General features: G+C 41.3%; 2 protein-coding genes across 3 annotated transcripts in view; one reads left to right on the forward strand and one right to left on the reverse strand.

Annotated features, from left to right (window-relative positions):
- Nucleotides 1-2,093, forward strand: part of LOC308388896 (SH3 and PX domain-containing protein 2A-like) — a 61,744-nt gene extending 59,651 nt beyond the window's left edge. For both annotated transcript variants that reach the window (XM_080869867.1, XM_080869868.1), the window contains one exon: nucleotides 72-2,093. In XM_080869867.1, the coding sequence (XP_080725993.1) occupies nucleotides 72-2,000 (1,929 nt within the window). In that variant the 3' untranslated portion in view covers nucleotides 2,001-2,093. The remainder of the gene's footprint in view (nucleotides 1-71) is intronic.
- A 4,540-nt stretch (nucleotides 2,094-6,633) lies between these two features.
- LOC308387859 (E3 ubiquitin-protein ligase NEURL1-like) overlaps nucleotides 6,634-14,645 on the reverse strand; it is a 34,879-nt gene continuing 26,867 nt past the window's right edge. Inside the window, exons 5-6 of the mRNA XM_080868189.1 lie at nucleotides 11,030-11,209; nucleotides 6,634-10,424 (exon numbers count right to left, since the gene is read on the reverse strand). Coding sequence (XP_080724315.1) covers nucleotides 10,180-10,424; nucleotides 11,030-11,209 — 425 coding nt within the window. The 3' untranslated portion in view covers nucleotides 6,634-10,179. The remainder of the gene's footprint in view (nucleotides 10,425-11,029; nucleotides 11,210-14,645) is intronic.

The raw sequence follows: 14,645 nt of genomic DNA on the forward strand, positions 1-14,645 counted from the left end.
ATTAAAATGTGTAAAATGGCTTCAAATAAAGACAAAAATATACTTTTTTTTTCTTTGGAAATGTGTTTTAGGTCATTGAGAAAAACTCTGGTGGCTGGTGGTATGTCCAGATAGGAGAAAAGGAGGGGTGGGCTCCCTGCTCCTACATTGACAAACGTAAAAAACCCAACCTGAATCGTAGAACAAGCACTTTGTGCCGCCCAAAAATTCCACCTCCAGCTCCACCTGTCAAGAAACAGGACTCGGTGGAGACTGCACCCCCCAGCAGCCCTGGGTCTGAGGCCCCAGAATCTCCTGTGTCTCCTGGTAAGCCTGTCTATGAAGAGCCAGAATATGATGTCCCTGCCATTGGCGATCTGGACCTGGAGTCTGAGTTTGAGTTTCTGAGAGGAGAAAGTTCCTTGGTTGATGGAAAGAATGAGGACACTTCCTCAGAGAAGGGCTCTCACATGTCTTCAAAGCCTTCACCAGCCTCATCACTCCACAGTGCCTCCTTCAAGATGGGTGAGTCATTTGAAGATGGCCACGAGGCAGAGGGAGAGGCCGAAGGTGAGGAAGAATGTATCTATGAGAATGATGGCTTTCAACCATTCAGGGAGACCCCAGAGAGGCAGTGCAGCAGGGACTCCAATTCCTCCAAGACAAATGTCTTGTCACAAACTGACAAGACTGCACACCCAACATCTGGTGGACGGAAACCTGCAGGTAATAAGCTCAAGATTGACTTGAATGGGAGCTCATTTTCAACCAAAACTGATGAGGCATCCAGTCCAAAATCTGCCTCCACTGAGTCCACCCCAGATCTATCTAGACCTAAGAAAGACCAGGAGGAAAGCAAGCCATCCTCATCCACCAAATCTTCCTCTAAGCTAAGGCCAGTGGTGAGGCCCAAACCACAGCTAGCAAAGAGTTCCAGTGCAGAGAAGATGGACATCAGCACATTAAGAAGGCAATTACGGCCAACGGGACAGCTGAAGAATGGTACCAAAGCTAAAGGTGAGGACTTGGAGACTGCTTCAGTTATCTCCTCTGAGGACTCCTTCTCATCTCAGAGCACATCAGATCTCTCCTCCATCTATTCTAAAGGCAGCCGAGGAGACTCTGACCTGGAAGGTTGTAGCCTGTACCGCACCACAGACCCGTACGAGAAAGTCCAAGAGTCTGAGCTTAGCTTTCCTGGTGGAGTGGAGGTGGAGGTGCTGGAGAAGCAGGAAAGTGGCTGGTGGTATATTCGCTGGGGAGATGCAGAGGGTTGGGCTCCAACTTATTACCTGGAACCTGTCAGGCCACAGGATGACACGGCAGGATCCGAATCCGATGGCACTCCGACTAAACCTGGAAGCCTTAGCAAGTCCAACAGTCTGGAGAAGAATGAACAAAGGGTGCGCGCATTGAATAATATTAACCAAAACCTAAAGAAGGTCACTCCACCCATCCCCTCCAAGCCTCCAGGTGGTCTCTCCAAACCTACGGGTTTGTTTGGCGCGTTCAAGCAGAACAGCATCAAGCAGCAGCAGGTTGTCAGACCGCAATCTGTCTTCATCTCAGCCCCCATCAGAGACGGTCCCAGCCCTGTTGGCTCTCTCAGGAGAAATGAGTCTCTCAACTCAACAGATCACCCACGCGCCAGCCCCACAGTGCGGCGCAATGCCTCCTTTGGCACTGTGCCACGCAGTTTGGCACCAAATAACATAGCACTGCCAAGCAGGAACAGATCTGGTACTGGCAGCTCTGAATCCCTTGGTGTCAGCTCTCAGAAGAATGCCCTTCCTGTATCTACAGTGAAACCCAAGCCCCACATCATCCATAACAACCTCAGAGAGGTTTACATCTCCATAGCAGACTACCCCGGTGATGAGGAGACGATGGGATTTCCTGAGGGGACGAGTCTGGAGGTTCTTGAAAAAAACCCCAATGGGTGGTGGTACTGCAAAGTTCTGGACAATGGCAGACCAAGGAAAGGATGGGTGCCCTCAAATTACCTCGAGAAAAAGCACTAGCACTCGTGTATGGAGCTGGCAGAACTCTGGACATGCGTGTAAAGACTACTCTAACAGACTTATTTTGTAAAAAAAAAAAAAAAAAAAAAGCTAACTCCCGGACATTAAATCCGGATTGAATTCCGGTACCTTTGCCAAAGCGAGCACCCCCATCAAATTTTAACTTTGTAATGAAACAATGCATCTGGTAATATGAATCTACATGATAGAGTGCCTAAGACTTTGCATCAGGAACAATATATCGGGACTTAACTACAACCAAAGACAACACCAGAGAGTGGAAGAGTGAGTTAACGATATTCTCCAGTGGTTACCTTTAACTTGAAATAAGACGTCATTTTGTGTCTGCTCCTCGAACCCCTTTCTGTTAGTTTTTAACATAATTTTATTAAACACATTTTAAGAACTTAAAGCTTACTGCATGTTTGAAATGATTCATTATACTGACGATGCCTTGAGCTGTTGAAATTAAACCTTTTTTTAATTGTTATTTTTTACAGTATTTCCTAAAGAAAATCTCTGTTGTTGCCAAAGCTGCTTTGTGTTAGTAAAATTTTGGTGCTGCATGTTTTTTTTATATCTCTTTATACTGTATGTCACCTTCATGTGAAATATTTTATCCATTTAATTATGTAATTTTGTCCTCATGAAATAATTTGCAAGCATTTTCTCTCCCTTAAAGTTCAAAACAGTTACAGCAGAGCTCCCTTAACTTTTTTTTTTAATTTCAGAGGCAAAAGCTCAGTGAAAATGTTGTAAATTCATTACTTAATAATTATGTTAATACATGTTTTATTATTACAAAGGCAAAAGTCATTTAAACCTTTCTAAAATGAACTGCTCTATTAATTATAATAACATTTTGAATTTCTGCTGGGCAGTAAATTTGACAGTATTCCTTTTTTGGGGGGACGCTCACCTTCTCACTTTTGTTTGATGTTAACTGTTTGATCAGTGATGATAACTAAAGTGCCAAAAGAATTACTTTAATAAATGCACTTTTGAACATTCATTTGTTCTTTCATCTGTTTTTTTAAATTTAATTTAATTTTAAAATTTTACCTGTACTTGCTGTTTTCCTACTTCCATGGTTCCCAACATACATATAAAAAGAACATGGCAGCATGGAACTATTTTCTTTGGACGGATGAAACTAAACATATCAACACAAACACCTCATACCAATTGCCAATTATGGTGGTGGAGGGGAAATGAGTTGGTTTATTTTGCTGCCATAGGACCCAGGCACCTGATCCCTGAGTCTATTGTGAACTCCTCTGAATACCAAAGTATTCTAGAGTCAAATGTGATGCCAAGCTTGGCCAAAATTGAGTCATAAACAGGACAGTTTACTTTTTTCAGCCATTCTGTTGTAGAATGGAAAGAAAAGAAAAGAATCAAGATGTTGCAGTGGACCTTTCAAAGTCCAGACCAGAATTTAAATAAAATTATATGCTGGGACATATATAAATGTTTCAAAGAACTAAAGAAGGGTGGGCCAAATTTGTTCATCAGCACTTTGAAAGATTGCTAAACTCATACATAAAAAGGATCCTTTCAAGTTATTGCTGCTAAAAACTGTTCTAAAGTTCTTTGAAAACGGTCTTTTTCACAAAACTGCATTATTGAACAGCATTAATTATGTAAAATGGGATGTACATATAGAATTCTGATACTCCTTAAATGCTGCTAAAATGCTTCATTTTTAATATTTTCTGTCTCATTTTTTTAGGACCTATCAAGGAAGAAAAAATAACGAGTCATCTTTCACACATTTAAAAAACTGATATTGTTGTAAAAGTGATAAACCAAAATGAGATTATTCCTGTCTGCGTTCCAGGTGTGTTTAGGGGCACTTCTTTATTGTGAGTGAATGTGATCATTATCATCTGAGCAGATTGAGAGCTAGAAGGGCACACTAAGAGGACATCCTCTCCCAAGGCCAATACCTTGTTTCACAAAAGCATTTTGATTCGGCACCCACTCACAAAAGTTTTTTTCTCTTAATACAGCTCTCCACCAAGTTTCATGAAATTCTGGTGGGTAGTTTTTTTTGTATAATCCTGTTAACAGTTGACAGAAAGTATGATGAAATTCATTACCAGCCATAATCACTGGCAATAGGATACCCCTCAGTTCTCTTTCCACCTTTAACTTTGTAAAAGATCTCAGTATTGGATGTGTTTATATCTAGTTTCATTCCACATCTGCATATATCTATAGCTCTAATACAGCTCAAGTGTTTTACCAGCCAGATGATTTCATTCAAATAAATTAGATCATCCTGGGCTGCTTAGGATTCCATTCATTTCTAATTGACAGCAGCACTGCTTTAGGAGAACCTGCACGTTTGACATTGGCTTTCATTCTGCGGTTGCTGAGCGACTTAATTTAGCATCAACTCGCAAAGCAAACGTTAAAGTTACCAGTCTGGAGACGTATAATATGATCGCCTTCAGCTGCAATCAGAGAAACACCAAATCAAAACACTGGAGTGGTTTTCCAGTGTCAGACTCTGCATATTTCATATATATCGGATTTGATTCCAGAATTGTAATAAGATTTACCGCCCACAGAAATTTAATGTGGAATATGTCCATCCCACTGTTGAGACTCGTGCAGTCATTGGCTTGGAACTAATTGTGGATGTCCATTCATCATCTTTATAACAAGTTAAATGTGCACAATTGCATGCATGTTTATTTACATGCATGCAATCGTGGCTCAAGAGTTGGGAGGTCGCCTTGTAATCGGAAGGTTGCCGGTTCGAGCCCCGGCTTGGACAGTCTCGATCGTTGTGTCCTTGGGCAAGACACTTCACTGTTGCCTACTGGTGGTGGTCAGAGGGCCCGGTGGCGCCAGTGTCCGGCAACCTCGCCTCTGTCAGTGCGCCCCAGGGTGTCTGTGGCTACACTGTAGCTTGCCATCACCAGTGTGTGAATGTGTGGGTGGATGACTGGATGTGTAAAGCGCTTAGGGGTCCTTAGGGACTAGTAAATATACAAACACAGGCCATTTACTTGTGAATGCAAATGATGAATCACATGGGTAAGACAGGGAGAAGAAGGGAATGCATTACACCATCGGGGACTTCAAATTTAAAAGCGATGTGTCCCTCATTGTGTCACCACAAGTATCTGAAAACTAGCTGATAGTTTATGATGATGAAATATGGAAAATGTGATTTATAGCACCTGGAAAGAAAATATTTGATTAACTATATATATGTAATGATTAAAGAATGGTACTAGAATCTATATTTATGGCCAATGGTCAAAATTGATTCTATAAAATGAGATTCTTGTCAACCTACTGCCATTACTATTTATAAAAAATGGACTTGCCATGTATTGACTGAGTTTTTGAATGAAATATTTGTTTTTTTCAAAATGCACTGAAAGCTTTTTAAATCATACTGTCTGTGTTTTCTGCCCGGTGCATAAGATGCTGGACATGTTTCTGGCCACTGGATGGCAGCAGTACTCAGCATCTTGGTGCAGACAAAGCACTGCATCACTGTGACCTTCACCTGTGCCTTCATCAGCTCAATAATTACTGTAAGGCTGAAAGGACTCATTTGATATCAGGGACTTTAAAACAAAAAAATTGCAGTTTTTAAATAACACTTTTTAGAGTCTGTCCCTCGATGCCACCAATCTGACTGAGGAAAAGACTTTTACATCACACTGAATACCAAAAGCTGCTTAGTGCCTCGGCTACAGCAGAGGAACAAACACAAACTCAGACTGTCTGATGTGTAGTTAAAATTCAAAATTGATAGTGCCTTGCCTTCTTGGAATACAAATTTAATACATTAATACAAGTTGATAGTTTGCGCGTTTGACCAAACAGCTGTCTAGAAGAGATACCATAACACAGCTCAAACACGTCTGGCAAGCCCTTAAGCCTTCACAAGGCCCACAGCCAGGTTCACTGAGAGGTCTGAGTGGAAAGTCTGTGTGTACACAGACACCAGCGAGATGTACTGTATTCATGTCACTTTCACAGTCCCTGGTTGTGTATTTCCCTCTCACCTCTGAACACACTGCTGCCTGTTTCATGTCCGAACGTCGCAGGCTGTATTTGTGCCTATTGGAGTGCAGCTTAAAACCTTGCTGCATTAGAGCCAGGCCTGCAGGGTAGTAAATAACAGATGATGTTCACTCTGTCCAGGTCTACATACCACAACTCTAAACAGTTTCCCTGTGAGTTATAGCCGTTTACTAAAAGCCATTGCCTTTGTTATTCATATAGTATATGGTGGGATGTTAGTCAAGTATACTACTGCAGAGAATGTTTGTGTTGGGCGCCTTTTTAGTTCTCGAGCTATTGCCTAATTTGAATTTTCATGTACAAGAGGTAAATCTCCCACAAATGAAACATTTGTATAATGTATATTTTGGGAAAAGGTAATGGCGCTAATGCACTTTCATTCCCCGTCTGTGCAAGATTGACTTCTTTTTTCCTGCTGTGCATAAAACAGAAAGCACCCCGGCAGTTAAATGGAAATGGTCAGTTTTCACTCTTTATTGTATCGAAAGAATTGCTCTGTGTGCTCTTTTCTTTTCTTTTTTTTTTTTGGTCATGTTATACAGTCATCGGGAAATAACAGACAAAGAGGAAAGCCAGTGATTTAAATTTTATTTAACAAACAGAACATAATTAGCGAATTCAGAAACCACAAAGTAGCCCAGAAAACCAAAATAAAGAGACAATTTTCTTGTCCAAAAATACACAATGCCCATCTTCACGTACTGCCTCATTCGGATTAGTTTGGTCACGTTTGGGGGGAAAAAAAGAAGCTCTCGGAATCAACAGAACTACTCACAGGCCACAACACGGTTTAAATACGCTCAATTAGGAGAAATATAAATTACCAAAAGGTAAAGCTAAACAATTCCAACTTTACATTTGATTTTCTCTTATTTGGCCTTTTGGGAAACTGATGAATAGAGTGATACCACTCTCTTATCTGTCTGGAAATGCCTTTCTACAGAGTCGGGTGAGCTGCAACAAGTACCTCCAAAAATATCACACGGCTGCAATCAAAGTGTACAAATTACACCATTCACCACTTTTCCAGAGGATGTGTGACAGATTTGGCTGCACTATTATTTGGCAGGGACGAGTTGGCAGGCAAACAGCGAAGCCTTCGGGGTGTTTGTTCAGGTAGGCCACGGTTTGACGTGGTGTGGCAAACTTGTAAGCAAACAGTTGCTTTTTTAAATATCCATCAGTCGTGAAGTAGCATTATCATCTGGTTCTCAGTTTCTCTAACTTTTAGAGAAAGTAATATTTGATTTTCTAGCTCCATGAAGAGCAACAGACTGAGATGACATTCCCAAAAGTCGAATGTTTCTCTCTGAAATCCTGGAAATGCTCAAGCGAAATACAAAAATGTAGTTAAATAGAGTGCTTGACTTAATGTACGTACCATGCAACCACTGGAGAGCGTAACGGATCATCTCATCTGAATCTTCACCGCAAAATGTATATAAATTAGCGCCAAGTTATCTTAGTGAACTTCTCAAACCACATACTCCTGCTAGAACACTCAGATCTGCTCAGATCTGCCACTCAACTACTTCTGACCCAACCCAGATCTCGACTGAAGTCCCGGGGTGACCGTGCGTTTGCTCTGGCTGCCCCGGTACTGTGGAATACCCTTCCTCTCGACCTCCGCGCATCTGATTCCATTGCACTGTTCAAATCACGATTAAAAACCCACTTATTCAATCTTGCCTTTCCCTCTAGTTAATATTTCTTTTATGATTTTATATCATGCACTTTTATGCTCATTTAAATTCTTGTTTGCTCTGTACCTGTTGCTTTCCTATGTATTAGTGACAGTTATCTGCTTGCATATTTAGTACTTGCTTTGGTCCTATTTCTATTATCCTCCTCCTATACTCTATTTTACTTGTTAAGCACCTTGGCATACCCTTGGTTTTTAAGTGTGCTTTATAAATAAAGTTTATTATAAGCATTTCCCAAAATGTCAAACTATTTCTTTCAGTGAAAATCAGCTGACACATCCGCAGGGGCCTTTCAGGGAAATAAAAGTTTCCTTTTGTCTTTGTCTGCGAACCATAAAATAAACAATGTTCTTACTTTTTGGACACTACACCCACACATACGAAAGAAACAGTGATAATTTCTTATTGTAGCACTGAAAAATAAATAAACCTCATAATGTACAGTTAATATTACACTCATCAATACCGTTTCATCCATTTCAAATGTTCAGCAATGCTGGATTTCTGCTAGGTAATATTTGGTCAGGAAGGAAAACGAACCCAGGTAGAAATGTACACTGTGAGCATCTCTCAACGCTCACAACTAATTTCCAGTATTGTACACTGTAGTGACACAAACATTTCATTAGTAGCAGTGAATAAAAAGCACACGCTGATATTAAGCACATTGATGCGTTTGCTTCCAATCTTTTTGTGCTTCCACCTGTGGCTCCAAGATAAAAAAGGACCTTGGCATCCCTCTAGGTTTTCACAGTGAGGAGCCTAACTTTGTCCAAGCTTCTCTTTATTAAAAGGCACACTAGAAAACTTAGCTGTCCTTCAAATGATCCACACAGTAACTGCCAATTTTCCCCCACAAGACGACAAGCTCGAAAAGAAATCAGCACTTACTACTTTAAAGATGAGCAATGTTTCAGCGAGGCCAGAGTAACACCTGAACATATCTTGTGTTTCTTAACATTTCAAAGCAGTACATAATGCAAGAGATTAGTCAAGTGAAAGTGTCCTTGGAGTTTGCTTTTATCGATGGAGAGCAGCACTCAGAAACTGATATGCAAATGACATTTTTTACACAAATGTCCCACAATAACAAGCTACATCCTTGCCGCTGATGACAAACTTGCGATTTGTTTTAAATTTCCAATCCGCTCAAGGACACATAAATATGTCATAACTGAAAGCAATTATTCACGTTGAGATTCGATGCATGAAAGAGAGGGGCGTAACCTGAAGTAAGAGGAGCCATCTGTAACTTATGTGGGATTTCGTATTCCCTGATTCTTTCAGGGATGAAGAGGTTGATTCATCATCTTCATGTGCTCTTTCAGCATTTTAAAATGCTTCCCTGCCCACCACTGTTTATTTGGATGACGTTTGTGCAATTATAGCATCCAGCAGGCTTTAGCAACCAGCCAGAGATGGTGTGAACGGCTGCCAAGAAGCAGGACATGCAATCCACGCAAGTCCCTCATTTTACAGGCTTTCTAAAGTTGTATCTGGTACGTCTGCGTGAACATTTTCTTTACCCTGACATGCAGCAAAGACGCTTCTTTCTTCCCTGTCTCCATCCCAAACGTACAACATCCTCTCGCCTCCTTCCTCCTCCTCCTCACTGATTTACATGCTCATTCACCGCCAGCGTGACCTTCTGCGGTGACAACATTCACACTTTTTTTACCCTTTGCGCAATCTTGCTTTGGCTGACATTCACAGAAGCACAGCAGGTGCTGAGATATTCAGCAGAACACTTCATTTATAACCCAACAGAGCTCCCTTTCCGGCTTTTCTTCACCCTGTAGGGTCAGACATTTCTTTGTGTTTTATTGCTAGAGAAGCACTTTCACCACAAACACACCACACTCGCCACATTCTTTCTCTGTCTTTCTACTCATTCCTCACCGCGATCTGATCTTGCCATGAGCTTCTACTTAAAAACCCCCCAAAAAAACACTTTAACCAAGGCGGCCTGAAAAACTGCAATGGAGCAGCTGGTGAAACCACCGATTTATTTCTCCACTCCTCTGGACAATTTTAATTCTCATAAAACTAGCCAGCAGTGATGCTATCACCAGCAGACTGATGAGCTACTGTGGCAAAGTAGGACAGATGCCTCTTCAGATTACTTCTTCTCTTCAGTGGAAGTAGGTCAAGGTGTGTTGTTGTTGTGCTGTTACTACACAAAAATGTGTCTCCGTTGATCACACTGTACGTTTGGATTGATCTCTGATGAATCTCAGTGGACCAACTGTTAGCTTGCTAAGGATGTGCATTAGACATGATATAATTAAAACGCTTTAATGGTGGAGTTTAAAGTACCTGAGCCAGACTGCACACGCAAACGATCAAGGCTTGTGCCGTGTCTTTACAAAGTCTCACATGGCTTTGACAATGTGCCGAGCTGAACCTGACATCGCCTATCGAGCCTACGTGCTCCGGTAGGTCTTGATGATATCTTTGATTGTCCTCCTGCAAATGGGGCAGCACGCGTTCGCCATCTTCTTGAGTTTGAGACCGCAGGCGTAGCAGAGACACATGTGCCCACAGGCGTAGAGGACCGTGTCCACTGCATTCTCATAGCAGATGGTGCATTCATCACTCCATGAGCTGGAACAGGATGGGAAGGTGGGGGACTCTGGATGGTTAGAGAATGGAGAGCTTGGGGTTGTACCTGGGGTGACAAAAGAAAGCCATTAGAGATATGAGAGTCTGAAGGTGAGGCAGAAAAACGGAAGAAACCTTCCAGGTAGTTCACCCAGACAGATTCAGCTCTGCTCAATCCGACGTACCCTACATCCAACGCATCTTTTATTTTACCTGTCAGCACTATTCCCCTATTTTTCCTGCTAATGAAGCTTCAGGACAACTTTGTGCAAGAATAACTGAGTGCGCACTCCAATCATCACTCCTGTTTTGCTGTCATACTGCCGGCAGCTTGGGACGGTAGTGATGTCAAGGATCGCTGCTTCACATCACCAAGGTAAATATTTGCTTCATGCACTGACGTGCTCATCGCGACTTGACGTCTTGGTGCTGTTCAGTCAGCGTTTGCGTGCTGCTGGCTGTTTCACTGCTCTGTTGCACCTCTGCATTTTAATAAATGTAAATTTCATAAACATTTTCTTTTTATAAACACAATGGAAAATCTGGAAAAAACAAGGCATGTGGAAATACTTGAATCGGAGACCATGACATGGCTTGTAAAGATGTCACGAAACTTCTCCGAAAAGATACGCAAAGAAAGGAAAGAAAAAAACCCAAAACGCTTGGACAAACCTGTTGAGGAGGAAAAAAGCGTGTGGTAGTTGGAGTTGAGACTTGAATTGAGGTTGATATTCAAAGGAGTGTTGAGGTTGGACTCAGAGTTGCCACTGCAAAGCATTGTGGGTGTGTTTGGTGTAAATGATGGAGAGCTGGGCACCGATGGGCCTCGCAGGTCTGGGTGCTGAGATGAGCCTGGGGATAGAGAGGAAACGATACCTTTATAGAAGTATTCAAAAGTGCCAAAGTTTCACATGCAAAGATTAAACATTTCACTTTTCAATCGTCCGCATCTTTGAGAGTCAGGGCTGATAATTAGCTAATGTAGGAGGTTTGATGTCTTGTTACATCTCTGTCGCTATCTCAGCCTGTCATTCTCTCCCTTACACGTACGTCAAATATTCTCTATCACCAAGATGACTTATGAGTGTACAGTGTGTGTGTAGGCGTGTGAGTGAGTCAGGAGCCTATGAATTGATGTAATCTCCCCTCACCCTACTTTTCCTTCTTCCTTCACGAGCCCACAATACCTCCGGGTAGGGTACAAAAAAAACCCCTCTCTACAGACGCTCTCTTGTGCGTCCCATGTGATGTGTCCCCATCCGCACCCGATAACTACAGGCTCTGGCGTCATACTGGCACTTCATCTCTCCTCACAGAAGAGCGTACCAACCCCGATTTCATAGAAAGACAAAATCTGATCAAGTCTGCCTGGCAGTGATGTAGCATTGTTGTTTTACATTGAAATACTGCTACACAGTTGGTTTGGTCACTTACTTGGCGCCACCATGCTTCCATGTGTCAAATTATCTAATGTCAGTGGTTTTCATTCAGTTCCACTATTTGCTTATCCAAATTTTCTTACAATACAATGTGGAGTGGAGAACAAGAAAAAAAACGAAGAACCACAGATGGTGGGAAAATGCAGGAAAAAAGCAAAACGCTGTAAATTCACAAAAAAAGGAAGGGAAAACGTTAATAGGGTTTGTAAAATGTATACAGTTTGTTGCGTAACTGTAGCTACGTGCCCCTATTCGCTGCCCTGAACTCTGATGCCTTTTCCATTTCCATGATGCTTGCATTTAAGGTCAGCGCTGGGACTGATGATCGCAGCACTTTGCTGAGACACACTCTTCTCAGAGTCATCTGTTTATTTATTCCTAAAGTTATTATATATTTTAAAGTGAGAGGACGTATGCATACAGTAGCATTTAAACGGTACTCCATTAAGCGCTTATGTGGCAGCTCTGAGTTAATGTGTTGGTGAACTCCAATAAGGCCAAATGGATAACCTTCTTGTCTATTCATGTACCCTTCTGTCTTCTCTTGTATTATGCATTCATGGCTGGCTGTGAGATCGTGAGTATGTGTGTCTTTGGTTGTGCTGGCAGTGCAGGAGACGTATTTGTGGTTGAGCATGTGTATAGTGGCTTTCAACACTTGTTTATTTACACATCAAGCAATTATGGATGAACATTAGCATTCCTCCACCAAACCCAAGTTTGATATTCGCTCTCCTTTTAGCCCTGTTTTACCCCCCACTTAACTCCTCCATTCATCCAGTACTGCATATTTTCTTTTAGCAACTAGCTTATGTGCTAGTACAGTGAACTCACTGCCATGCTAAACGTGTTTTCCTGGTGTCAGGTGTGAGGGAAACTCATTTTTTAACTGTGTTTTTGTCCCCATAAATTTTGCTAAAGGTTGACTAAATATTATTCTTTTTTACCACCATACCCCAAAATCCAATCAATTATGAGTCAGCTCTAGTTACTGCAATGCAGCCATGGGTTTTATATTAACGATGGATGTCATACCAGCATTTAAAAGAAAACAAACAAGCAAGACATAAGGAGGTGGAGGAGGAAAGGCAGCCAAATCATAAAACATACCCTGCTTTGTCTTCTATTTTACTCTAAATGGGACCATAATTTAGAAAATGAACATCATGTAGTATTAAAGAAGACCTGAATCTAGTGATTGAGACCACAGACTCACTGGAAAAGTATTTGATGAGATCATGAAATTAGTAGTAGGGTCATTTTCTCGTACTATCAGATTTCATTTGGGAACCAAAGAAGCGACCTTCTGCTGGCCATCTGAAAGATTGCTAGATTTTGATATTCTGTTTTGACAGCAAATAGAAAAATGCTGCAAAAGCACACACAAACCCCCCCCCCCAAAACAATAGAAGTGGAACATAACTCACAAAACAAAATAGGAATTCTTTTGGGGCGACAATAACGTGAAGCAACAGCTGCAGAAGTGACGAACTAGCAGTAAACAGCTAATAGCAACATGTATCTACAGGATTATATGAATAATGCACTTGCATCTACTTCTCCATCATAACACTGATGAACCGTTTGCTTCCTTTAAGCGTGTCTCAATGCAGTCCTTCACTTGCTTTGGTTTCTCTCACTTCTGCAGCTGTTCTATCACGTTAGCGTCTCTGTGTTTTGTGAGATTTTTTTTTCTAACCAAGAAAACGTTAATAGGGTTTGTAAAATGTATACAGTTTGTTGCATAACTGTAGCTACGTGACCCGATTTGCTGCACTGAACTCTGATGCCTTTTCCTTGGACCACTTGAACCGCTTGCAGTTCAGTTTCAGCTTATGTAAACAAGTCATAGTAGCTTTTTAATCATGCAACCACCAGTGTGTTTGTGTGAAAGAAAGAAGAAAAAAAATCAGTAGATGGAGCAAAGCCTGCATGAACACACTGCTTCTGGTTATGCGTGCTTAAACGTTCCCTAATTTACTTGCATTTAAGGTCAGCGCTGGGACTGATGATCGCAGCACTTTGCTGAGACACACTCTTCTCAGAGTCATCTGTTTATTTATTCATAAAGTTATATATTTTAAAGTGAGAGGATGTATGCATACAGTAGCATTTAAACGGCACTCCATTAAGCGCTTATGTGGCAGCTCTGAGTTAATGTGTTGGTGAACTTCTGGTGTGTTTTGCCCAGAGACAGTGCTCCTGACTGGACAGTTTTTTTGTGAACACTAGAGTCCATCTGGGGCAAACATCTATATAACATTAAGTCACTTAAATCACCTTTTCTCTCAATTCTGACGCTCAGTTTGAATTTCAGCAGGTTATCTCGACCATGTCTATATGTCTGAATGTGTTTGGTTGCTGATGTGCGATTGGCTGATACACAAGCAGCTGAACAGGTGTACTTAACAAAGTGGCCGGTGACTGTACAGTCTATTCATAGCCAACGCATTAAGCTCCACAAGCAACACCAAGTGGCATGATACAAGCTGTCCTGTCCTACTGGTGAAGGATTTTGGAGCTGTCTGCAAGAATACCTGCAGAGTTTTCTTGCATCAACTACATTTTTTGATATTGTGATTGATCAAAATTAACATAAATATGTAAGGCACAAATTTTAAAATATGCCAGTTCAGCAGCTAATTCTGAGTAACTGCCATCTAAAACAGAGTGCTAAAAAATAAGTAGCATTAGTATTAAAAAATACATTTTTTAATACTAATGCTATTACTATAGATCACAACTTTATAACAAATGGTTCATTTAAACCCTAATTTAAGAAGAGGTTACTTGCTGTGGGGAGCACAACCACAAAAATGAACTGAAAGAAGCTGGAAGCTCTGTGGTCA

Source organism: Rhamphochromis sp. 'chilingali' (assembly GCF_963969265.1).
Source record: "Rhamphochromis sp. 'chilingali' genome assembly, chromosome: 20".
Classification (NCBI taxonomy): Eukaryota; Metazoa; Chordata; class Actinopteri; order Cichliformes; family Cichlidae; genus Rhamphochromis; species Rhamphochromis sp. 'chilingali'.